The sequence below is a fragment of the Egretta garzetta genome, unplaced genomic scaffold (genome assembly GCF_000687185.1).
Source record: "Egretta garzetta isolate BGI_Z169 unplaced genomic scaffold, ASM68718v1 scaffold136, whole genome shotgun sequence".
Classification (NCBI taxonomy): domain Eukaryota; kingdom Metazoa; phylum Chordata; class Aves; order Pelecaniformes; family Ardeidae; genus Egretta; species Egretta garzetta.
The window spans coordinates 1,553,498-1,578,089 of NW_009260066.1; the positions used below are offsets into that span (position 1 = coordinate 1,553,498).

At 39.0% G+C, this 24,592-nt stretch overlaps 1 protein-coding gene across 2 annotated transcripts in view; it reads left to right on the forward strand.

Moving 5' to 3' along the window:
- MSH3 (mutS homolog 3) overlaps nt 1–20,305 on the forward strand; it is a 113,975-nt gene extending 93,670 nt beyond the window's left edge. For both annotated transcript variants that reach the window (XM_035896638.1, XM_035896639.1), the window contains 4 exons: nt 13,018–13,204; nt 13,402–13,531; nt 16,556–16,730; nt 19,957–20,305. In XM_035896638.1, the coding sequence (XP_035752531.1) occupies nt 13,018–13,204; nt 13,402–13,531; nt 16,556–16,730; nt 19,957–20,065 (601 nt within the window). In that variant the 3' untranslated portion in view covers nt 20,066–20,305. The remainder of the gene's footprint in view (nt 1–13,017; nt 13,205–13,401; nt 13,532–16,555; nt 16,731–19,956) is intronic.
- Nucleotides 20,306–24,592: the final 4,287 nt, after the last annotated feature.

The following is a 24,592-nucleotide window of genomic DNA, read 5'->3' on the forward strand; positions in this document are numbered from 1 at the left end:
TAGTTCTTTGGACAAAGTGACCATGCATGTTTTCAACCCTTTGCACAAGTCAGCCAGTCAACTTATATTATGCATTCCTGTTTAAAGAAGAAATGACATTATTTATACGTATGCTTGGCTTAACATGGTGACACTTGTGAGATTAAGTCTCTTTTTGTCAGTAGGAAGCTGCTTTAAAGGCCAAGACATTTCATCACAGAGTCCCCCTAAGTGGGTAACTCCGTGCGTCATGCTGTTCTGCCAGCTGGTGGCTGTACTTCCCTTGCTGCCTGTGAACACTTGCTCTGCTGCTGCTCAGGTGGTATCTTCAACTGATACTGAAATCCGTAAACCTGAGACGTGGGCTGTTCCACTTAAATTTGCAAGCACTGCACACTTGCATGGGCAAGAGCTTGATGTTAGATCTAAAAAAGCAGTATTTGAATGCCTGCTTGAGGATGTGACTGGCACTCCTCATTTCCATCATCCTGTGAGCAGAAAGACCTCTGTCAGTCATGTGCAGGTGGATCCACAAAAATGAAAAAAGGAAGGACATTTATGTATTCCAAAGTGGCATTTGTTGTATGGGTACTACAGACATCATGGATCCTTTCACCCATATTATTTCTCAGCCTTGGTAGCTGGCATCTAAAAGAGAATATACTGGCTAGAAAATAAGGGGAAGTTTGTGGCTGCACCTCTGCAGGCTCACACAAGGATGCATAATGCATGGAGCCCTTGGCTTGTTCCCATAACCCCTGCAAGGACTGCAAGTATCTCTGCTTTTGCAGTGTGTGTGGGAGGTCTTTTCCCATTGGTGTACCCTACTTTTGGGGGTTTTTTTTGTTTCCCTTGTGCCAGAAAGATTTCATGTATTTTCAATGGCGTGATCATCAGCTGAAGAGCACAAATATGAGATGCAGAGGACTTAGGAGAGTGTAGATAAAATGTTCTTTCAGTCTTTTCAGCTCTTACTGTGAACAACAGAGCATGGCTATTCCTCTGCCAAGGTGAAAAATCAAACTGGGGTTAGCTTCTGACTAACATATTGCTCTCCCATGTAGGAGAAGTACAAGTTTATTCCACCTACAGGTGTGTATTATGAAGGCAGAACTCTGACTAAGTGTAACAAATTATTACATTTGATACAAGGCACCTTTAGGAACAATGGAAGTTGTTTTAAGGTCCCTAGTGCTTGCATTATTTTGGCATGGTCTGGAAGATAAAAGATGATAATCTGGAAAGAAATGCTGTTAAAGCTTAGAGGACAGTTTAGGGATGAAGGATTTCTTCAAAGTAAACTAAAAAATGTGATAAAACTCAGCCCTTATTAATCCACGTTTCTTTAAAGGCTGTGCATCAAATGTGCCATAATGCTTTCTTCTGTATGTGTTATTCAAAATGTCTGTTTGTCTGATCTCTAAATGGTGGAGTTGACTTTCAAAAAGGCTGGGTCTTATAATAGCTATACTTCGGAGGTTACCTCCCTAAATACTTCAACAGCTATTTAATTCTGACAACTTGACAAACTCACATTACTGTTTTGTCAAGAGTGTGTGGAGCTAAAAGAAACTAGTAGACAAATCTCACTATTTTCTCTCTTGATAATTTTTTTTTAACCTGGATAAAATTACATATTTATGGCTTCATTACAAATTTTAGTACAATTAAAAATCATGATGAAAGCTAATATTGTGTTAACACCTGCAAACATTTGGGCAATCAATTTCGGATGTTTGTATTTTTTTCTTTGCTTCATTGGAATGTCACCAACATAAAAATTTGAAAGATATTTAAAATTGCATGATTTACTTTAACAGATTAAAATATTCCAAGGCTTGTTAAGAGTACGTTTTATAAGAAGTCTTGAGAAAATCAGAAAGCACAGGTTGGAGTGGTATGTGAAGCAGGAAAAAGGGAATGTTTCTCTTGGAATGGAAATTGAGTGGAAGATGTTTTCCAGTTGCTTTTCATGATAAATTGAAATCTGAGGTAAATCACTTAAGAATAAAAACAAAATAGTTGTTGTAAATATTAATGACAATGAATGTTCCATTGATCTTAACTGCTGGTGGCAAAAACTTCCCTTTCTTTTGTAAATAGGCACATGATGTTGCATTTAATTTCATTCCAGTTTTACGAGTTGATCAATAGAAGGGAGCTGCACAATAGCAGGACAGAGGGGGAAAATTTTTGTATTTAAACTAATAAATAAGTCGCAAGTTCCATTATTTCAGAGCTTCGCTGCAGAAATGGTGCTTCTTGTACAGCAATAGGCAAACTAAGGTTGATAAAGAGAGCAGTTTATGACCAGAATGCAACTTATTACATTTTTTGCTACTTATGCATTCCTCTGTTCAGAGATGGGCTGTATTTGCAAAGAGACTGCCCAGGAACTTGCTTGGACATGGTTTAGAAGCGTTCTTCATTGGAAGTCTCTTCCTACATAGTGTTTTCACTAAACATGATAAATAAATAGACATCCTCCATCCAAAGCTACTCTGTGTACTTAACCATGATTGCTGAGGGGGCAGCATGCTGATGAGATTTTAAAATGGTTACTTGTGTGCAGGAAAGACTTGGGGAGCTTTTATGTCTTAAATGGGCCTGTCCCATCTTATTGTTAGTCCTTTATTCTATAAGTGGAGTATGATGGTATTGCTTTTCGCGCCTTGAGGCAGTCTACATTGATTTTGTTTTGTAATAAATCTTAAACAAAATATACTATACTTTGGGGGCGGGTTGGAGTTTTTTTGTTATCTACTGAAAAATCTTTTCCTGAGTTATGATATCATTACCATTTCAGGGTTTCTGTGTCTTTTTCGGAATTTTTGTGCTGGCTACAACCTCCAAAATTAGTCAGATCATTGGGCTGGGCTGGCATAGGTTTTGTGCATTCACATGGTTACCAGTAGTAAATTGTCATTTATGACACAGACTTCAGTATTTTGCCAGAATAGTGTATAGCCTCTCATTTTTATATCACATGCAAATTTTGTAATTCTTAACTTAAAAGACCAGTTACCAAACAAAACAATTCCTTGCTTCCATTTATTGCTTTATTAAGCTTTATTGATTTCTTTGAGGCTTACAGGGTAGGATTATGAAGATTAGTCTTCCTGTCTGTCCTAGAAATATCAGTTAAATCACAAAACCTGGCATGAAGATGCAGCTAGTCAGCTCCTTCATACCTTTATCATAAAAATCTAGGCTACGAAATTCTAGTCTTGAGGTGACAGCAGTGTTTGATAGGGCAGTCTGCAAGCATCCTGTGTAATACAGAAATCACCGGGGATTGAGTGCTGAAGCGGAACTGTGGAGGAGTTTATCTCAGCAGTGCAACTTGACTGTATGTTACCTGGTTTTGGTCAAAACTGTGGTTGATGCCTTGGTTAGTTGGGGTTTGGTTTGGTTTTTTTTCCAGTTTTTTATGCCTGAAAATAAATGTTTAAATTTAAGTCATTCAGATTTTCCTTTGAACAAAACCAAGATTCTCTCAGTTTGCCTGTGCGTTAGACCATAAAAGAGAAGGGTCAGAAAATGTAAAGGCGAAGGTATTTTCTCACATCTTTTTTTACTCTCTCTATATGTAGTAATGCTTACTGGTTTTGCCATACATGTTATTTTATATGCACTGTGCAGAAAGTAGGGAATCGTTCATACGAAGCAATCCCAAATGACTGGCAAGTCAACACGAGAACTTTATGTACTGATATGCTAAACAAGTATTGTTTGTATTGCTCTGGAAAGCAACAATGACAGTCAGGCAAACAGAACGTGTTAGTTGTCAAGAACCGAAAAGTAATTTTTAGAAATGTTACTTCTTTATGGCAGAGTAATTTGTTTTGTTTTGTTCTTGCTTAATTGTATTTGTGTTTATTGCCAGAATAACAAAAATTACTTAAGTCTTTCATTTATGCATGCAGTCCTATAATTATACCTCTGGAGTAAACTATTCCCAGGTTTCAGGGGAAAAAAAGGGTGGTGTATTAAATTCATTGCACCTATTTTCTATCACGTGGAGATGTTCTTTTTGAAAAAGAAGAGAATAAGAAAAAGTTGCAGTTAATGTTGTTAAATTGAAAAATACTTTGTTCTGTTTTCCTAGAAAAGTTATGTCTTGGACATACCAGTACATTTGAATTGTAACTATTTCTGACAGTGTTCTGTAGCTCTGGAAATAAATTAAGCTGTGCTATGCATGCAACTATATGCATATAGTTGTAGCTAATTTAGCTTCATGTCTGTTTGTTTCATAGTAACATGCATCTGCAGTGTTACATTTATATCTCATATACATGTAATAATATAATAATTAACAAAACAGTCTTTGGTTTACATACATGGCATTTGATAACATCTGTAGATACAAATAACTGTTTTGTTTGCAGGGGTTTAAATCTGGCTTGAAAATCCACTTAAGTCAATAAAGGACAGTTATTTATATATACAGTGAGATTTATAAAACAATTTCAGCTACATATTGCAGTATTCCTGAAAAGGATTGAAAGGCTTTCCCCATAATGGTATACGGGGAGTGGGGGGAGAAAAAATTTGCCTGTGAAGCTGACCAGCTCTTTTACAGTAAAGTTGAAAGTCTTACATTGAATGGTGGTGTTTACCTTTCTGTAACTCTTCCATGCTATAATTTAACCTAGTCACAATTTGAATTGGATTTTCTGTAGCGTCCGCAGGTTTAAAGGGGAAAAGTTTACTTGTGCTGAACGCTCCAGCTATTGTCCCTAGTCTGTTGCTATAGTTTCTGCTGTTTAATCCCCCCTTGGCCTCAATCCTTCGGCTACATATGCACATTAACTTAATTGCCTTGAGTTCCCTCACTGGAATCCACGAGTAGTAAGTGCAAACCTGTGCTTATTTTTAGGGTTTGGGTTTTCTTTGTCTTCATTTTTTCAATTTCTTCAACCTAATATTGATGGCTCGCTAATAAACACCCTAGTCTGAATATTTATGCTTAAATTTACCCTTCAGCAAAATGATTATACTCTTAATCTGTTCTTTCCCTTGACCATCAATAACATTTATAAAGTGTTAATGGTTTCCTGCAGAGAAATCAGGATAAAAGCATGAGTTTGGAGCTTCACTTGCTTAACGGAGCCTTCATAACTTCTCCATCTAGTATTGGCCTTCCGGTATGCACTGCCTGGACTGGCAGATCTGTCAGTCAGAAGGAGAAGTGGCAATAGAAACCTCAGTTTGATACCTCTCTACAGGAACAAATCATAGTTTTCTCACTGAGGGCAAGAAAAAAAAATGCTAAGTTCTGTGTTTGAGTAAATGTAAAAGCTGATGGGCCTGTGGAATGCAACCCATTGATACATTAGGTATAAAATCCTTTGCATGTTTGAACGTGGAATTTAAGCTATTGCTATTGTGTCCTTGTTCTCCTACCAGACACCCTGCTCCTCTGAGGGCTTGGCCTTCGTGCCCTGGCAGCCAGCTGCTGTAGGGTTGTGCGTAAAGTGGGGTGGAGAAAGTGGAACTTAGACTTGATCAAGTCCAGTTTTAAAGTACAATGGAGTATTTTAGATTTAACCAGAATTCTGCTGGATTATTTTAACAATGAGTGATATATATGCCCTAGGTGACAAGTATTTTTAAGGAGTTCTCATATTAATGAGGGTATCATTGCTGAATTTCAGAAAAGGACTTTCTCAAGTGTTCTTCACTGGGTAATGTAACATAAGCTTTTGGAAGAACAACTGAATTTCTATTGCCTTATAAAGCATTAGGGATGAGAGGACATTGTTAACTTCTTGTCACTCAGTGACTGCATTGACTACTCCAGCATTTTGTCTTCTGAACTCAGCCCTACCTGTCCTGTCAGTCGAGGTGAAGCTTTTAAAATACTGAATGTTCACTGCAGCCCATGGATGTTTTCCGTTCTCTGGCTTTCACAAAAAAATCAACGCCGTTCACATCTTGAAATCTAATCCTGTTAGATATGTTTCTTTTAATATATGGGGGTGCTTGTGTGTGCAGCATGTCTCTGTTGGCCAGATCTGTAAGGTAATGAGGATTTAGGTGATTACTTGTTCTGGCTGTTTCAATTACCTAGCGATGTGGAAAAGGGAAAAAAAAAAAAAGGTAAAAAATGCTATGAAACTGAGTATTAAAATCACTTTGGACTTGCTTTGCTTTCTAGAATAATGCCAAGTATGTATCCCTAGTGGTCTTAGGTTTTAGTAGTTTCATTATTTTCTTGGTGACTGAGAATATCAAATGTCTACAATAATTTACAAAATAAAAATTTAGTTTACGTTAGATGTGTAATGCATTCTGTCAGGCTTTTCAACAACTGTTCTTCTAAGCTGAGTAACATACCATTGGTATTTCTTCATTTAAAAATTGCAAATAAGCAGTTGTAGAAATGGCTGCACATGTGCGCAGGTTGACTGTAAGTAGGTTAGTATCATAAGCCTCTTCTGATTTCCTACCATTGTTGTCCATGTAACTTTGCCCACATTTACTTCTTAGAAGTTGCCCGTGAATAATGCAAAAATAATAACTACCCTGATAACAATGCTTTCTGTCATACTTAGGATACAAGTTATTTTTAAAAATTCTGTAATTGCAGTTTCTGTAAATTATTTTTCCTATTGTCAGTTTTTGGTTTGAATCGGCGAAAGCTTGATGGAAATGAAGTAAATGAATTACCAGTACTCTGTGGGGGAGTGTGAAGCATTAGTTTCTTGTCAGTGAACTGTTATAAATTTGCAGATGCTATCTTCTAAAGAATTACTTGATAAATTTTCATTGTATGTGGAAGGTAGTCAGGAGTTACAGTACCCAAGTTGATCTACTTTCATACTAACCACTGTGAAATTCTCATTAGCAGTTGGAGCATTTCTAAAATGTGCAGAGTTTCAAATGGCTTTTGTGGGCAAAACTGAATGATTGTTCTGGTTAAAGGTTTTGGGATTCTTGGGACCACAGTAGGAGAAGACAGACAGTAGTCAGCCTGCCAATCCTCTATTTGGATGTGTGGTTTTATTTTCTTGGCAGACCAATTTGCATACTACTTTTAATTTTTAGCCTGTGAATTCTCAGTAAGTGTTGTTTGCTAGGTGCCTAACAGAAAATCAATAACCCAGTTCAATGGGAGAAGATTTACCTAGGTGTTGAAATGAAATTGTGCTTGTGTTCTTCCATTCATGCCAGGATCAATATTAAGTTTTTCTGTTCTCATAAACATCATCTTCAGTTAATACTCACACTTCTGCGACCATTTGTTTTCTGCAGAGACCACATAAAACTTGATCTGGGAAGAGTGATTTCTGCAAAAGATAAAAGGTTACAAAACAGTTGTTATTAGATCTTTTAAAAAAATACTAACTATACAGTATTCATCAAAAAAACGTTGTAGAGAACGGTCCCATGCAAGGAAAGGGATAAACTGTAAGACAAGACCCCATCTAATCCTTTCTTTCTGTAAACTGGTTATTTTAATTTAAATAACTCCTGTTCAAATACAGTGATCTTTGAAATGACATTTTGAAGGGTTTTGTGTGAGGGGGAGCAAGTGGAATTGTAAAGTCACATTATGAATTTATTTTATTTGTGTTTTTCTCAGTGTTCTCTTTGAATCACAGAAGGAATGTCTTTATTGTTGGTGTTCAGAGCACAGTATTCTACACCTTACATTTAAGAAATTCTGAGAGAAAAGAGTAATTTTCTTTTGATGCTAATTGTCATTGATGAATAAATAATTTGACTCTAAGTACTTTCTGAGATGAAGTCTGGCTTCACTTCTGATCCCTGGGAAGACAAACCATAGCTGGAAACCTGAATGCCTTCTCTTGAAAACTGCAAAGGCAGTGTGTGGAGGCTATACACTAATTAGATTTATTCTTCTGTTCCAGGCACTCTGTTTCATTTCTCCAGTGTATTTTAGATGAACTTTTAAAGTCAAGTGCATGTTTCTGAAATCAGGGTGAAAAATATTTAATTTTTTTCAGCAGTATTTTATAAACTAGGAATTAATAAATAGCGTCCAGATGTTGACAGCTGTATGAAAATACAGCTTTAGGGAATGGTATTGCAGTCTTTTTTCTAGGATTTGTTCAGTGCTATGTAGTTGCTTTTTGTTACCACTGGGAGCTCTTGAGCTGCCTGATGATTGTCACAAGCAGTGTGAAGGATTCACACCAACAGAAAAGAATAATAATAACTGAGGTCCACACAGTGCTCTTAATTTTATAACCAAACCAACTAACAGCATGTTGGATAACTTCTTTTGAAAGATAACATGGAAAAAGCCTTAATTAGAAGCTTCTGGATTTCAGATTTGCTTTTCTGCTTGGGAAATTCATTTTTTTTCACTGCCTTCTGTCATACTAGGGCAATTTCTGTTTTAAGCTACATGTTGTCACTTTTGCCCCTGGACTGCTAGCATAGGTCAGCTGCAGTTCTCTGGGGGCCTTTCTGCTCCACTCCAGAACAGTGTCTTAGGTTATTTTATTGGTTTATGCCACTGCTAGTTGCAAGTCTGCAAGTCTGTCCCCTTCTCCAGGACACTTGTGGGGTTTTTTGAGAGCAGCAATAGCAGGATGCCAAAAGAACGAGCTCAAAGAAGACCTCAGTGGCCTCAACAAAAATTTCCTCGTTCCATACAAATTCTTCATGGGTGGCTGTCAAAGCCCTCAGACATGTCTAGCTGACCAAAAGCTTGAAAGGTTACTTCAAGGTAACTTTCAGGGCCACACAGTTTAGCAATATTAATTCGTACTTGTGAGCAAGTTTAAATGGATACTGACTACGCTTAATTCTATTTAATTCTAGTGGTTTCTGAGTGGTATAATGAAAAAAATTCCCACCATTTATAGAGCCTCCTAAGATAAAATATCATAGGATAACTTCCCAAGATGATGAGCACTTGCACTGGAAAAGGTCAGTACTGTATGCATGTATTGACTCAGGAGAGCAGGTTAAAAAACCAGCCATTTGAATGCTGCTACTGCAGAATAAGGAAATCTGTATCTCTTTCTCCAAGGGGTCACATGCAGGTTAAGCATGTAGTGCTAGCTGGTTTGCATAAAGCTAGCTACTGCTGCATATCATTTAACTTATCCTCCAAAAATTAATTTATGAAAACATCACCTCCCTGTTGTTTTTTCTGAGGTTATAGACAGGAGTCTTTACCACTTGAAACCTAGCACTGAAAAGAGATGATGCCTCCTCTTTTTTCTTTACATAATAAATGTGTTGAACATTATAAGATGAAGAGCTTTTAATTTTATGAAATTTGGTTGGCTGTCAAAGAGACATTATAACAAGTGGTTTCCAGCCAAATTGCATTTGCTGAGGAGTGATGGATCTCTTGCCAGCACTAAAGAGGCACTCTACACATTGGATGTCTGCACACTCCTCGTGGGCAGAATGCAGTAATCTTTCTGAACATAGGCATTAGAAATTCCATAGCAGAAATGGAAGTTTTCATATTAACTATGTCACTACTTCCATCAGCTAGTGTTTTAACAAACAGAGGAATAGAGCTAGTGAAGTTGGATGGGGCTGTCCTTGCTCTAATGGTTTGCTTTTGTGACTGTGTTGTAACCTTTTTTTCCTGGGATGCCTTTTTTTTTTTTTTTTTTTTTTTAATTAAGAGAGGGAAGAAAAGAAAATGTGGGTAGTGCATAATGTGTCTGCATCACTCAGGGACAACTAATAACCTCTTTGCATATTTTCAATATATTGTCATCTACCATAGTGATGAATGCAGCATTAAAATGTAATCAAATAGTTATTTTTGTGTACATATAAAAGAAAAATATCTGATCCCATTGTAGGCAGCTTTCCAGAGAAAGAAGAAACCAACCAAAAAAACAGTAACAAAAATCAACAAAAGAAACAAAAAACCATGACCAATAAAAAACCCAACAAAACCCCAATCAAACAAGCAAAAAAACCCCAAACCAAAACAACAAAGTAAAAGCCCCACAAACCACAAAAAAACAACCAAACAAAAAGCCCGTGGTTTAGTCCTGGCAGCGTTAAGGGTAAGATGAGTATCTGTAACATTTCTTTTAGGATTTTTACCCTAGCAATTCATAGGGATAGCATCCCAGGTATTACCTATAGAGTAGCTGCTAATGGTAAATCATCTGGATTCTATTGAATATTACAGGAAAAAGTTTAATGTTTTGCTGTATAAAACAATTTAGGAGGCAAACTACATTAAAACGTAAATTCAAAGCAACAGAATCTTGTAGAAGTTTTAAACCTTCAGAAAAAGAATTGTTTAAGTAATAGGTGTTTTGACTCAAAAACTTTATTGTATCAGGAATAATATAGCATACAGATAGGGAGCAGTGCCTTGCTGAATATTAACTGTTAGTTTTACAAATGCAATCATCCACATGAAAATAGTTATTTTTAGTTGTTTCTGGAATAATACTGCTTATGACATTAAGTTTAAAAAACAAGTATGATTCTTCTAGTGTCAAGGCAGAAAGAACAGTTTTATCCATTTTCAAAGGATGACATTTAAGGGTTTCTATGTCATTTAAAAATACACGTTTTTTTAAAAAATCTGTACATAAGCCCGAGTCGGATTTGAATGTTTTAAGATGCTGAAAAGCAAGGCTTCTTTTGCAGCTGTTGTTAACAAGAGAAGGATAATGCTCATTTCTGTTTGTATCTTGAGCATTTAGTGAGGAAGTTCTGAAAATTATTTTCATGAATGCAAATTAGATACAAAAATGACTAAATGATTTTGAGGGCTCTATGGAAATGATGCAATCCAAGAGAAAAATAGAACTGAGAACTCTCAGTGTACTCATCATAAGTACAGAACAGACAGCCTGTTAGATGCTGTCTCTGTAATGAAAAGCCCAATAAAAATGATAAAATAATAATACTAATAATCCTAGGGTTGGAAGCTTAAGGTTAAAGTTGCCTGTTACAGAGCCAGAGATTGTTTGGACATAAAAAGTGTTTGTCCTTCTGGTGAACTTGCTTGTATTTAATAGTGTTAAGAATCGATCTAATTTATATTGTTCTCTCTTTATATTGTAGATCTGTGCAATATTGCAATAAAGGGGGTTTGATTTTACAGTAGTACATGATGGCTGAACCAAACTAAGAAAGAGGCCTGGGAGGTGTTGGGGCAACTGTGAGAAATTGAGTAGTGTGTTCACAGTTCTTAACCTGGCATTTAAAAGGATTGTAGTAGTAAGTGCCTTAATAAAATGTTAGTTTCACAATGCCTCAATATCCTTAATTGTAGATTTAATTCAGTGAAATTAATGTAAAGTTTAATTAGCTTATGTGCAAAATCACCTTTCTTCCAGAGTACGTGGGAGTATTCCTACTGCGTGTGTATGTAAGCACTTACTCAATGAAATAAAACCACTCAGTTTGCTTATTGTATAATAGTGCCCATCTCCAACCAAAATTAGTTCATTTATAATTGAAGATTTGCGTATTGTGAACTTGTGCATGCCACCATACCAAATTTCCAGGGCAGGAACCAGAGAATATATAAAAATCATAGTCGTACTGGATCCCACCTGCTAGTAGTCAATTACTCTTGACAATCATAAGATCCTCATAAAATGATGAGTATCCTGCTAATGCTTCTGTAGGCAACAGAAGCAATTATATTAGAGAGAGATGTAGCAAAAGTCTGAGAGGAAAAAAGCTATATTGGGATTCTCTTTGAAGGTTTTGATTGGCTTTAAATACTGTTGTGGCCACCTGTTATATTTGAAAATGTAATATGCTAAGCCCATGAGTCAGTTTTCCTTAAATCAATGTGACTTGTATGTAACTATATTACTGGCTGATGAGCTGAACAAATCCATTTTTACAGCCCTACTCAGTGGCTTGTTCGTGATAACGTATCTCAGAAGTGATATTGTAATGTGATTAATGTAATTGAAAAGCGTATATGGAAAAAGGAAATGTTCTTTCTTCCAGGTAGAAAGCATATTAATGGAACAGGTAAGGAAAGCTGCAGAAGAAGAGAAAAACAGGGTGAATTACTAACAGGTTTCAGAGATGAAAACTACAGTTTCACAATTTGAGATAGAATTTGAGGATTGAAGGTTGCATGAATCTGAAACACTGCTAAAAGACTTGTATGAAACATGAAGGAATTTGTGTGTGCGCACGCATGTGTATATGTATGGAGCAGAGGAGAAGCTCACCACTATGGAGGCCGCTAAGTTAAGGACAGTTGTGTAAAAAGGATGAGGAGAGAAATCTTTCTCTTAAAATCATGTTTAAGCATGCCAGTAAGATTGTGTACCTCTGTAATTAGGGGAAATAATTTTGTTACTGCCTAAAGGAACTAACTGCTGTATCTGGATGCACGAATAGCTGGTCACATGAGTGACCACTCTCTCTCTGTATGGGGATTCTAGTATCCGTTACTTTCAGGTTTTGTTAGTATTTAAAAAACATACAAATTAGATGTTCAAACTAACAAAAAAGTAAAATTCATTTTCACAGCTGTCTTTGCTGGAATCTTTCTAGTGAGCTGACTGATCTGAATTCCCAGGGTCCTTTTTAAGGGTATAGCAGGTCACCTTGTACAGTTTGTCAAGATGGAAGCATTGCACGCTGAGAAGTACCCCCTTGTCTACCTCCTCCTTTACTGCTGATTCCTGTAGTTGATACGGGATGCTGAGATTTCTGTCTGTAGATTTATCCTGGGACTAGATTACTGATGGCTCAGAAAAATTGTGTTGTCTCTACAGTCTAACCTCCCCCAGCTGCCCACAGGGTCCGTATAACCTGTTCTCATGGGAAATGCATGCAAGCCCTTATTTAAGGTGCATGAGGAGTTCCTGCTGGACTTTTCAATCTTTTAGGGTACCCTCACATTTGCACCATGTGCTGTTGCTGCTTTTTTTCCTAAGCAGTAGCTTGTTCTGGAAGGTGAATTTTCTGCCTGGGGTTTTCTGCTCTGCTTGGAGCAACAACAGGAGATTTATAAATCATTACGAATTTTTTTTTCAGTGTTGTCTGTCACTTATTTGAACTTAATAAATTCACCTGTTTTGTATCCCAATGCAGAATGGGTGCAGCAGACAACATTTACAAAGGCCGAAGTACCTTTATGGAAGAACTGACAGATACTGCTGAGATAATAAGAAAAGCAACTTCAAGATCACTAGTAATTTTGGATGAATTGGGAAGAGGAACTAGCACACATGATGGAATCGCTATTGCTTATGCTACACTTGAACATTTTATTAAAGATGTAAGTGTTCAATATGACACATGCTTGTGAATGCTTTTTCAGCCTGTACTATGCTAGGCTGGCTTTGACGTGGTCTGTATTTCCTTGTAGAAATGTCTAAACTCAGAGCAGAGGGGTATGGACAAAGGATACCAGCTCTATGCTGTTGTGTTTAAAAAAAAGCCAAACCTTCTTATGTGTCTATTTCATTGTTGTAGGTGGAGTCGCTGACACTGTTTGTCACTCACTATCCCTCAGTTTGTGAGCTAGAGAAGGCATATCCAGAAAAAGTTGGTAATTACCACATGGCCTTCTTGGTGAATGAGGAGGAAAGCGCTGAACAAAAAGGTACAGTATAAATCCATCTGAGATTTGGCGCTATAGGTATAGGCAGAAACTGTAAAATTCTTAGGGCAATTTAAACCTCAACATGAAAGTGATACATCCAAACTCACTAGAGTATCAGCCTATACACATGTTTTGGGGGGCTTGAAAACTGAACACCTGTTTATCTTTCATATTTCATAGAATCATAGAATGTTTTGGGTTGGAAGGGACCCCTAGAGGTCATCTGGTCCAACCCCCCTGCAGTGAGCAGGGACACTGCTAACCAGATCAGGTTGCTCAGAGCCCCATCCAACCTGGCCTTGAATGCTTCCAGGGATGGGGCCTCCACCACCTCTCTGGGCAACCTGTTCCAGTATTTTACCACCCTCATTGTAAAGAATTTCTTCCTTATATCTAGTCTAAACCTACCCTGGTTTAGTTTAAAACCATTACCCCTTGTCCTGTCACTGCTGGCCCTACTAAAAAGATTTTCCCTATCTTTCCTATAGGCCCCCTTTAGGTACTGAAAGGCCATAATCAGGTCTCCCCACAGCCTTCTTTTCTCCAGGCTGAACAAGCCCAACTCTCCCAGCCTGTCCTCACAGGAGAGGGGCTCCAGCCCTCGGATCATTTTAGTAGCCCTCCTCTGGACCCGCTCCAACGGTTCCATGTCCTTCTTGTGCTGAGAGCTCCAGAGCTGGACGCAGTACTCCAGGTGAGGTCTCACCAGAGCAGAGTAGAGGGGCAGAATCCCCTCCCTCGACCTGCTGGCCACGCTTCTCCTGATGCAGCATATTTAATATAAGGATGACTGAGCTAGGTCAGAAAAAAGATTCACCCAGCCTAGCATCCAGCTTCTCACAGTAGCCAAATACAAAGGATTAGGGAGGAGGGATTAGGGATCAAACATATGGCAACTTTTTCTCAAAAAGATCTCACTGTCTGAAAACACTTGCTATTTAGGGAGCTTCAAGGGAGAGGATGTGTTTTCTCGTTTAGTATCTTCAGTGGATTTCATTTCAATGAGGTTGTCTGTCTGTCTTCAGTATCCTTGTGTACTTTTGGCATCTTCATCCTACTGTGTCAAGGAGCTCCAAAATTTAACACTGTGTTTTGTGAAGAGCCACCTCCTCTTGTTTGTTTTGAAACTCTTTTGAAACAACAGGTAGGTTCACTTGGTGGTCCCAGTTCTTGAATTACAAGAGGCAGAGGAATAATATCTGTTCCTCCTCTTTATGCGATGCCTAATTTCATAGATTGCTTATCATAATCCCATTCGGTTCTTTTCTTACCAGGCAAAAGAGTTACAGCATTTCTTCTTATCACTGTTGCTCTGAATTAGTTAGTATTTTCAGTAAAGTTTGTCAGCTTACTGATTAGCCCTTTTTCTTATTGTACTCTTGATAATGAGTATGTTGAGCAGCTCTGTTTAACTCCAGTGATGATCACCCTTCATGGTGAGAACTGATTGTTACCATCTGTTTCTTGTCTTTTAACCAATTATTTACAAATGCAAAGGCTTTCCTTTTAGATTATGGCCACTGATTTTTCAGAAGAGCATTTAATGCAGGGCTCTTATCAAAAGCCTTTTGAAAATCCACATAGGATTTATCCACTGGATCTCTCTTACACACGTCTTCCAAACTTAAAACGGATTTGTGATGTAGGATTCCGCTCCATTCAAACTGCTTTGTTTTGTTTTCTTGATGTATCAGGTTTAATCAGATCCTTGACAATTCTGCTCTTATTCTGGTTTTCCTGCTCTGCCTAGTAATGGCCTCTTCCCTGAATCATTCCTAGAATTTTTTTAAGAATTGGTATGGTATTTGCCATTAACCTTCCCCCCAATTCATTCTTAATATTGTATTACCTGCCTACATTGTAAGCTAATCAGGACAGGGTGCTTTAGTATTTGCCACTAAATAATGTGTTTAAATATATAATCTATCACTTTAAAAATATTTTTGAAAAGTTAGTTTAAAAATTTAGGGTTTGGCTGGAGGGAGACTTTTGGCTTTTGCATTCTGTCTAATATTAGAAGCAGGGATCCCTGAAATATGTGCTAAATTTGAGAACAAGTAGTTCAAAGTAATGTTGTGTTTAGGTGAGCACTACCTAGCCATGCTAGTGTTCCCAGTTAGGAGCATCACTCTTCCAAGCATCAGCATGTCCTTTTCTCACAGAGTGCATTAATTGAACTGTTGATCTTTGATACTCTCAGACAATTGAGATGTTATCAACATTCAATACTTCCTACTCCTTAATTACTGTGCCCTTGAAACCCTGTACTTTGTTTCACTGTGCTGCTTCAGCAGTTCTACTTTCAATGTTAGTTGACCTGAACCTTCAGGCTATATGTAGTCTTCACTGTTTTGCTACAGAAAGCACGGTAGGTGTAGTACCACAGCCTGTGAGCATCAACACATCTGTGTTTCTCGCTCTGCCTGTATCTTTAGCTCCTGTTGTCTTAACATTTTAATTGTTTTATTTAAGGTGAGTTTTATGGTATGTTTTTTTCCAGTCTTTGGCTTGGATCACTCAGATCAAATCAGCTTGAGTCATCAGTAATTATGGAAATCTCCATTGTTTCCAAAAACCTGCATTTTTAGGACAGAAAAATGAATGGCAGTGAATGATGCCATAGTTTTTCTGCTCTTTACACAAGGCCTGGACTGGCAGCAAGTTGTTGTGCTGTAGTTACAGACTTCTTGACTGCAGGATTACTGACGCTTCCATTATTCTGCCATTGTTTAGCAGATGTGAGATGGAATATCCCAGTTACAGCATAACTAATCAATCAATACAAAGATTCTAAGTTCTACACACATAGACACCAAGTAAAAGTATGTTAAGGAGTTTTTTCAGTCTCACAATGGGTAGTTAAAATGTGTGGTCTTAAGGAAACCTTTTTCTTTCATAGTTCTTCAGTGGAATAAGTCATACTGGAAGCATGAATGATAATGAGTCTTTGCCATTTCAGTCTTTGGTCTACTACATTTTATTAACATAATAGAGGAGTTTTTGATTTTGGTTTTATTTTTTTAGGATCTGAAGATGAAGAGAATCCTGAATTTATCACTTTTCTTTATCAAATAACTAAAGCAGTCTCTGCGAGGAGTTATGGGCTAAATGTTGCCAAACTGGCAGATATTCCTGAAGAAATCTTGAAGAAGGCAGCACACAAATCAAAGGAGTTGGAGAGAACAGTGAATATGAAAAGGTCAGAATGATTGTGATTTCTCCCCATTACACAGCCAGTGAAACTTCAGTTATGAATCAAAGAGCATTTCTGAGAATGTGCATTAAAAAGAACAGTAAGAGCTACTTCAGATATCCTCCTACCCTTCAGGGAAGAGACAGTGAAACAAAATTTTGAAAAATAGATTCATGAAACTGCTCTATCCATTTCAATCAAGCTTTAGATTTTATAGTTAGCTATTATGTCAGTGGTTAATTACTGCCCTCTGAAACAAGATTGGAAAAAACTAAATGCATATTGAGCTAACATTAGGAATAAACTATTTTTTGTTTTCTTATGGCAAATACCAGCAAACTTATTCTTCCAGGTATGTAATTTCACTGTTTTCAGGAAGACGAACTTAAAATAGAGCTATCTTCTAATATCTACTTCTGTTCTCACCAGTGAGAGTGAAAATATTAATAGATTTAATTTAGAAGTTATAGTATTCACTTTGGAACTTGAAACTGTATTTGCATACTATAATGTAAAAGGAAATGCAGATACTATTCTTCTGGTTTAACTTAAATACTTATTATGATTTTGACTGCCCCCCCCAAACACACAAAATTTCACTCAAAGTCTGGGGCTTTTAGAGTTTTTCTGATAACCAGATTTTGTTTAGGGGCATATATACCTTATATATTAGACTACTTATGAAAATTCCCATGTGTATCAAATAGCATCACTGTTATAAAACCTTTAACATTATGTACATAGTTTAGATATAAATATCTGCTCATATTCATATTAATTTCCACTGATTTTTTTGTTGTTATTATTTTCAGTGGCAGTCCTATCAGCAAAATTAAAATAGCCTTTTAGGAATATAATAAATCAAGAAGTTTGTGGCCTAATGGCTGTAACGAATCCTAAAAGAAAAAATTCATATGAGAGAATTTTAAGCATTAATTATTTGTAGGTGCAATCAGTTCTTTTGAAACTTAACAGTGCTTAGTGCTTAACACTAGTTTTTTATCCCTTTTTAAGAAAGGAAAATAAAAACACTCTATTGAAGATACATGGCAGTTTATGGGAAAAATAATGTGGTAGCTTATGTTAATTGGACATAACAGTCCATAATTGACAAAAGTAAACCAACAAATTACTGCCATTTCTTATCTCTCTTGTAATAGGATATGTGGGGTTCCAAAATCAAGAAAAAATTGTTTTTCAGAAAAGTGAGAGTATGAGCTGGAAGGCCAGAGTTACTGTGTAATAAAATTAAGATGCGAAATAATATACTATGTCCCTTTGGTTTATCTTCTTTGTTCTATTAAAATCATGCTAGCATATTACTTGGACAGAGCACAAATAGAGTTCTAGCATGTCTCCATTGCTAAAAAGAGAGTCAATTGCTTACAAACCCTATAAGCAGTAAAAATAGTTGGTGTTGTTAGAAGACTGGTTTACTGTGCCCATACAGGGGCAGCCAGTGAAGGCTGACTGGGCAGTCTTACATATATGGGACTTAATTGTGTCTCATTTATCAGCTTTTGAATATGTCAGCTACCACCTGTATTTTAGCTTTCACTATGTAATTTGCTTGTATTCTTAAAGTGAAAAAGAATAAAAACTTAATCCAAAGCTGTGATGAGTCCTTTATCCTGACTTATCACTAAGGCTGGAAGCCCCAGAACAGCACACCACTGCAGACTGCTGCCGTCCGAGCACCATGAGCGCAGGTACCTGGGAGGGACCAGTGGGAGCAGGTTCCCCCAAGCCATCTCCTGCAGGCTGCTCTGGTGAGGGCACTCCCTGACCTTTCTCTGTGGTGCTGGGGCTGGTTTTCTCATGTTCACAAAACAGGCCAGGTCAGGGATCTGATCCAGCTGAAAAGTCATTCTTTCTCCAATGAATATCAAGCAAGTTCAATTTCCTGATGTTACACATGAACAGGCATTACTACCTGAAGAAGGAAAGGGTGGGAGGGAGAAGAGGAGGAGGCCCTTGATTCTGACAGCAATTGGTAAAGGTAACCTTGAGACTGCAGCCCTGCCTGGAAGAGGAAGAGGCCCTTGATTCTGACAGCAATTGGTAAAGTAAAGGTAACCTTGAGACTGCAGCCCTGCCTGCTGGACCAGCCTACCCCATCTGAAGTTGGACACTTTTGCCTCTCCCTTTAATGAGAGACAGTGCTATGTGGGGGGTTAGGGACAAAGGGTCATCCACCACACAGCAGTTGCTAGTTCATCAGGTTTGACCTGCACCAGGTTGTTCCTTCATTGTGGACCTCTTGCATGCACTTTGGAGGGAGCTCCGTGCATCTATATAAACCTGGAGCTCAAGTCAGTGAAAAAATAAAAAAAATAAAATCAAATGTGTCTGATTTAACAGTGCATAAATTACTGTATTATGCAACTTTTAATTTTTCCAGTTCTCCTATGTAGGTCATAGAAATATTTTCTTTTGTATATTCCTGTTTATTTTCACATATTTCCATGATGTGATCTAAATGTCAAAGTATTCTTCTATACCTTCTCCCCAAAAGAGACATGAACTAATTTAAAAATGGGTATGGTATATCTGTGGTAGAAAATAAAAACTATCATGATCCTGGGAATCAAACTCAGACCTGTTCATAGTGGTATACTTGTGCTGTCATGATATCCACAGGCCAGGTGCCTTGTCTTATTTTTTTTACATCACTTTTCATATTATTTAAGAAAATCCACTGGGTAATTCCATCCAGTTTTGACATCTTTGTCATCAGGAATGTGTTAACCAATTTTAAATGTCATCTTGTTATTTGTCACAGCTCTTATGAGTCCTTCTTAAATCGAAAAATATTAAAAAGAAAATAGGAAGGATGTATGTACTCATTTATTTTGAAAATGCATTATCTCTTTATGATTCTGCATTTTCATGGGAACTGAATGCTGAAAATTAAACTGTGCAAACTACAATACTATTTATTTCCTTTAATGGTTTACTCTTGCTCAGTGTTGTATTTCATCTTGTCAATGCTTCTGATACTGTAAGTTAGTTAAAAAATTAAATTGTTGCCTGTCCTAGGACTGGAACGTATATATTGGAAATGTTAACTGGATGTTTAAAGATCACATAACAATTCGAGCTGTGCAAACAGCTATTTTTGTGCATAAAATTTTGCAGATGACTGTAGAGCTTGCAAGGTTTTATGTGCTTAATTTAAAAATGTGGCTGTATTTTGGTTGATTGTTTTTTTTTTTGTTTAATCCCCCCCCAGAAAAAAGCTAAAGTCCTTTGCTGAAGTATGGAAGATAAATGATTCTCAGGAACTACAAAAATGGAAAAGTATGTGTGAACCTGAAGATGAAAGAAAAGACAGTTTTTGATCCCCAAATCATGTTTAAAGATGGAAGATACTGGAGATGCAAAATATAGGTCTGGAGACTAATAGATACTGTCAAGGTGTAGTTCTAGGTGTATTAAGTCGACTTTTCTGCCTTTTGAGAGATAAGATACTGCATTGTGATATGATGCCCCACATCCATTTCCTCATTGTACATCATTTTGTCACTCCACATTCCTTCCCTGAAGTGGTTTCTACCTTTTTCCTTAATTGCAAAATGTCTACTGGCATTGGATTTGGTTTCCAATATGTTTTGAAAACATGAAAAATTATGATGTTAAATTATTAGGTAAATATTTTATAAATAAAAGAATGGGTTTTAACTTTACTGTACTTCAATTTCTGAAGAAATATTCCTCTGTGTTGGGAAAATGTAGCTGAGTCTTGACTATGTTATACTGCTGTGTAGTTGGTAAAAATGAATACCATAGACTTTTTTTTTGTACTGGTATTAATGCATTTAAAATTCACTGGTTTTGTAGAGCATCCCCTAAATTTTATGTGCCCATTGAATTTAAGAAAGTGCGTGTTATGTGACTGGATGGGAGAGTTTCATTTTTTTACTGAGATTGATGATGGTGCAACTAGTCATTTTCAAAGCAGCAGCACAGAACATGCATTGACTGTGTTTTGTTTTCCTGCTTCTTTATTCTCATGCATGCCTGCTTCCTTTTCAGCTTCAGCTTTTCTCCCAATCTTGGCCCTCTGTGGCATGGTCTGAAGAAAGACCCTAAATAATCACAGAATAGAATTATAGAATCATTAAGGTTGGAAAAGACCTCCAAAGATTAACCCATTAACCCAACACCACCCTGCCTACTAAACTATGTCCCGAAGTGCCACATCTACGTATTTTTTGAACACCTCCAGGGGTGATGACTCCACCACCTCTCTGGGCAGCCTGTTCCAATGCTTGACCACTCTTTCAGAAAGAAATTTTTCCTAATATCCAATCAAAACCTCTCGTGCTGCAACTTGAGGCCCTTTCCCCTCGTCCTATTGCTTGTTACATGGGAGAAGAGACCAACCCCCACCTCACTACACCCTCCTTTCGGGTAATTGTGAGAGCATCTCCACTCAGCCTCCTCCAGACTAAACAACCACAGTTCCCTCAGCTGCTCCTCAAGACTTGTGCTCCAGACCCTTCACCAGCTTTGTTGCCCTTCTCTGGACATGTTCCAGCACCTCAATGTCCTTCTTAAACTGTAGGGTCCAAAACTGAACACAGTATTCAGGGTGCAGCCTCACCAGTGTGGAGTACAGGGGCACAATCACTTCCCTACTCCTGCTGGCCACACTATTCCTGATACAAGCCAGGATGCCATTGGCCTTCTTGGCTACCTGGGCACACTGCTGGCTCATATTAAGTTGGCTGTCAACCAACACCTCCAGATCCCTCTCTGCCAAGCAGCTTTCCAGCCACTCTTCCCCAAGCCTGTAGCATTGCATGGGGTTGTTGTGATCCAAGTGCAGAACCCAGCACTTGGCCTTGTTAAACCTCATACAATTGGTCTCAACCCATCGATCCAGCCTGTCAAGATCCCTCTGTAGAGCCTCCCTACCCTTGAGCAGATCAACACTCCCACCCAGTTTGGTGTCATCTGCAAACTTACTGAGGGTACACTCAATCCCCTCATTCAGCTTATTGATAAAGATATTAAACAGAACTGGCCCCAGAACTGTGCTCTGGGGGACACTGCTTGTGATGGGCCGCCAACTGGATTTAACTCCGTTGACCACAACTCTGTGGGCTCGGCCATCCAGCCAGTTTTTTACCCAGCGAAGAGTATACCCGTCTAGGCCATGAACCGCCAGCTTTTCTAGAATGCTGTGGGAGAGTGTGTCAAAGGCTTTGCTGAAGTCCAGGTATACAACATCCACAGCCTTTCCCTCACCCACCAAGCGGGTCACCTGGTCGTAGAAGGAAATCAGGTTGGTCAGGCAGGACCTGCCTTTCGTGAACCCATGCTGGCTGGGCCTGATCCCCTGATTGTCCTGCATATGCCTGGTGAGCACAGTCAGGACGATCTGCTCCATAACCTTCCCTGGTAATGAGGTCAGGCTGATAGGCCTGTAGTTCCCCGGATCCTCCTTCAGGCGCCTCTTGTAGATGGGTGTCACATTTGCCAACCTCCAGTCATCTGGGACCTTCCCTGTTAACCGGGACTGTTGATAAATGATGGAGAGTAGCTTGGCAAGCTCCTCTGCCAGCTCTCTCAGTACTCTTGGGTGGATCCCATCCAGTCCCGTAGACTTGTGGGTGTCCAGGTGGTGCAGCAGGTTGTTAACTGCTTCCTCCTGGATTATGGATTATGGATTATAGAGGGTTTATTCTGCTCCCCATCCCTGTCTTCCAGCTTGGGGGGCTGAATACCCTGGGAATAACTCATCGGGCCATTAAAGACCGAGGCAAAGAAGGCATTAAGTATCTCAGCCTTTTCCTCATCCGTGGTGGCAATGTTCCCCCTCTCATCCAGTAGAGGATTGAGATTCTCCTTGGTTCTCCTTTTGTTGTTAATGTATTTGTAAAAAATATTTTTTGTTATCTCTTACAACAGTGGCCAGGCTGAATTCTAGCTGGGCTTCTGCCTTTCTAGTTTTTTCTCTGCATGCCCTAATGAGATCCCTGCTCTCTTCCTGGGTTGCCTGCCCCTTCTTCCAAAAGTGGTAGATGCTCCTTTTCTTCCTGAGTCCCAGCAAAAGCTCCCTGTTCAGCCAGGCCGGTCATCTTCCCTGCTGGTTCGTCTTAGGGCACAAGAGGACAGTCAGCTCCTGCACCTTTAAGGCTTCCTTCTTGAAGAATGCCCAGCCTTCCTGGACCCATTTGTTCTTCAGGACTGTCTCCCAAGGGACTCTCTTAACTAGTGTCCTGTTCAGGCTAAAGTGTGCCCTTGAGAAGTCCATGGTAATGGTTTTGCTGACCCTCCTCCCTACTTTGCCAAGAATCAAGAACTCTACCATTTCATGGTCTCTAAGCCCAAGACGGCCTCCAGCCATCCCATCTCCCACCAGTCCTTCTCCATAAGCAGCAGGTCAAACAAGGCACCGCCCCTGGTAGGCTTGCTTACCAGGTGTGTCATCTTCCACATGCTCCAGGAACCTCCTAGACTGTTTCTTCTCTGCTGTGTTCTATTTCCTGCAGACATCCAGCAAGTTGAAGTCCCCCATGAGAACAAGGGCTAGCAATTGTGAGACTTCTGCCAGACACTTGTAGAATACATCCACCTCCTCATCCTGGTTGGGTGGTCTATAACAGACTCCCAGCAGGACATCTGCCTCGTTGGCCTTCCCCCTCATCCTTACCCATAAGCACTCAGCCTCCCCATCACTTTTGTGGAGCTCTGTACATTCAAAACACTCCCTAACATACGGGGCTACCCCACTGCCTCTCCTTTGTTGCCTGTTCCTTCTGAAGAGGTTATAGCCATCCATTGCAGCACTCCAGTCATGAGAGGCATCCCACCACATTTGTGGCACATTTGTGCCATCCTGCTGCACAATGGCTTCCAGCTCCTCCTGTTTGTTGCCCATGCTGTGAGCATTGGTGTAGATGCACTTGAACTGCGCTATCGATTTCACCCCCAGCATTGGTGTGCCACCCCCAGGCTCCTCTCTAGTGAGCCTGGTTGTATCCCCTTCCCCTTCAAACCTAGTTTAAAGCCCTCTCAATGAGCCCTGCCAGCTCTTCAGCGAGGATCCTTTTCCCGCTTTGGAATAGCCGAACTCCATCTGTCACCGGCAGGCCTGGTGCCATGTAAACCTCCCCGTGATCAAAAAACCCAAAATTCCTCTGACGGCACCAGCCTCTGAGCCATGTGTTAATCAGCTGAGTTTTCCTGTTCCTTTCAGTATTCTTCCCTGCCACTGATGGGATTGAGGAAAACACTGCCTGTGCTCCTGATCCTTCAACTGATCTCCCCAGTGCTCTGAAGTCCCCTTTTACCAATTTGGGAATTCTCTCTGCAACCTCGTCATTGCCAACCTGCATAACCAGCAACGGGTGATAATCGGAGGGCCCCAGGGAGCTTCCTAGTAACATCCCTAACCCAAGCCCCAGGGAGGCAGCAGACTGCCCTGTGGGATGGGTCTGGTCAGAACATCGGGCCCTCCCTTCCCCTCGGAAGGGAATCCCCCATGAAAATTACCTTCCTTTTTTCCTTAACAGGCAGCCATAATGTGTGGGGCTGCCTTTACCCACCCAATGTTGCAGTATTGCAAGCTGAAGTGAAAAAGGCAATTCCAACTATGCAACTGGCATCCCCAGTGGCTGTTGAAGGCAAAGCTGGGAAAACCAGAAATGTTTTTTAATTTTTTTATTTGCAGTTATCAAGTCCAAATTTCAAATGGTAATGTGATACCCAAATTGGTTTTCCTTTATAAACATAACCAGGTGAGATACCTTGCTGTGAAAACGGACAATGATGTTCACATACTTACACCTTGGCAAATTGTTTGTTGTATTTAAAAAAAAATATTTTTTAAGTGGAAAGAAGTGAAATAAAATATCATC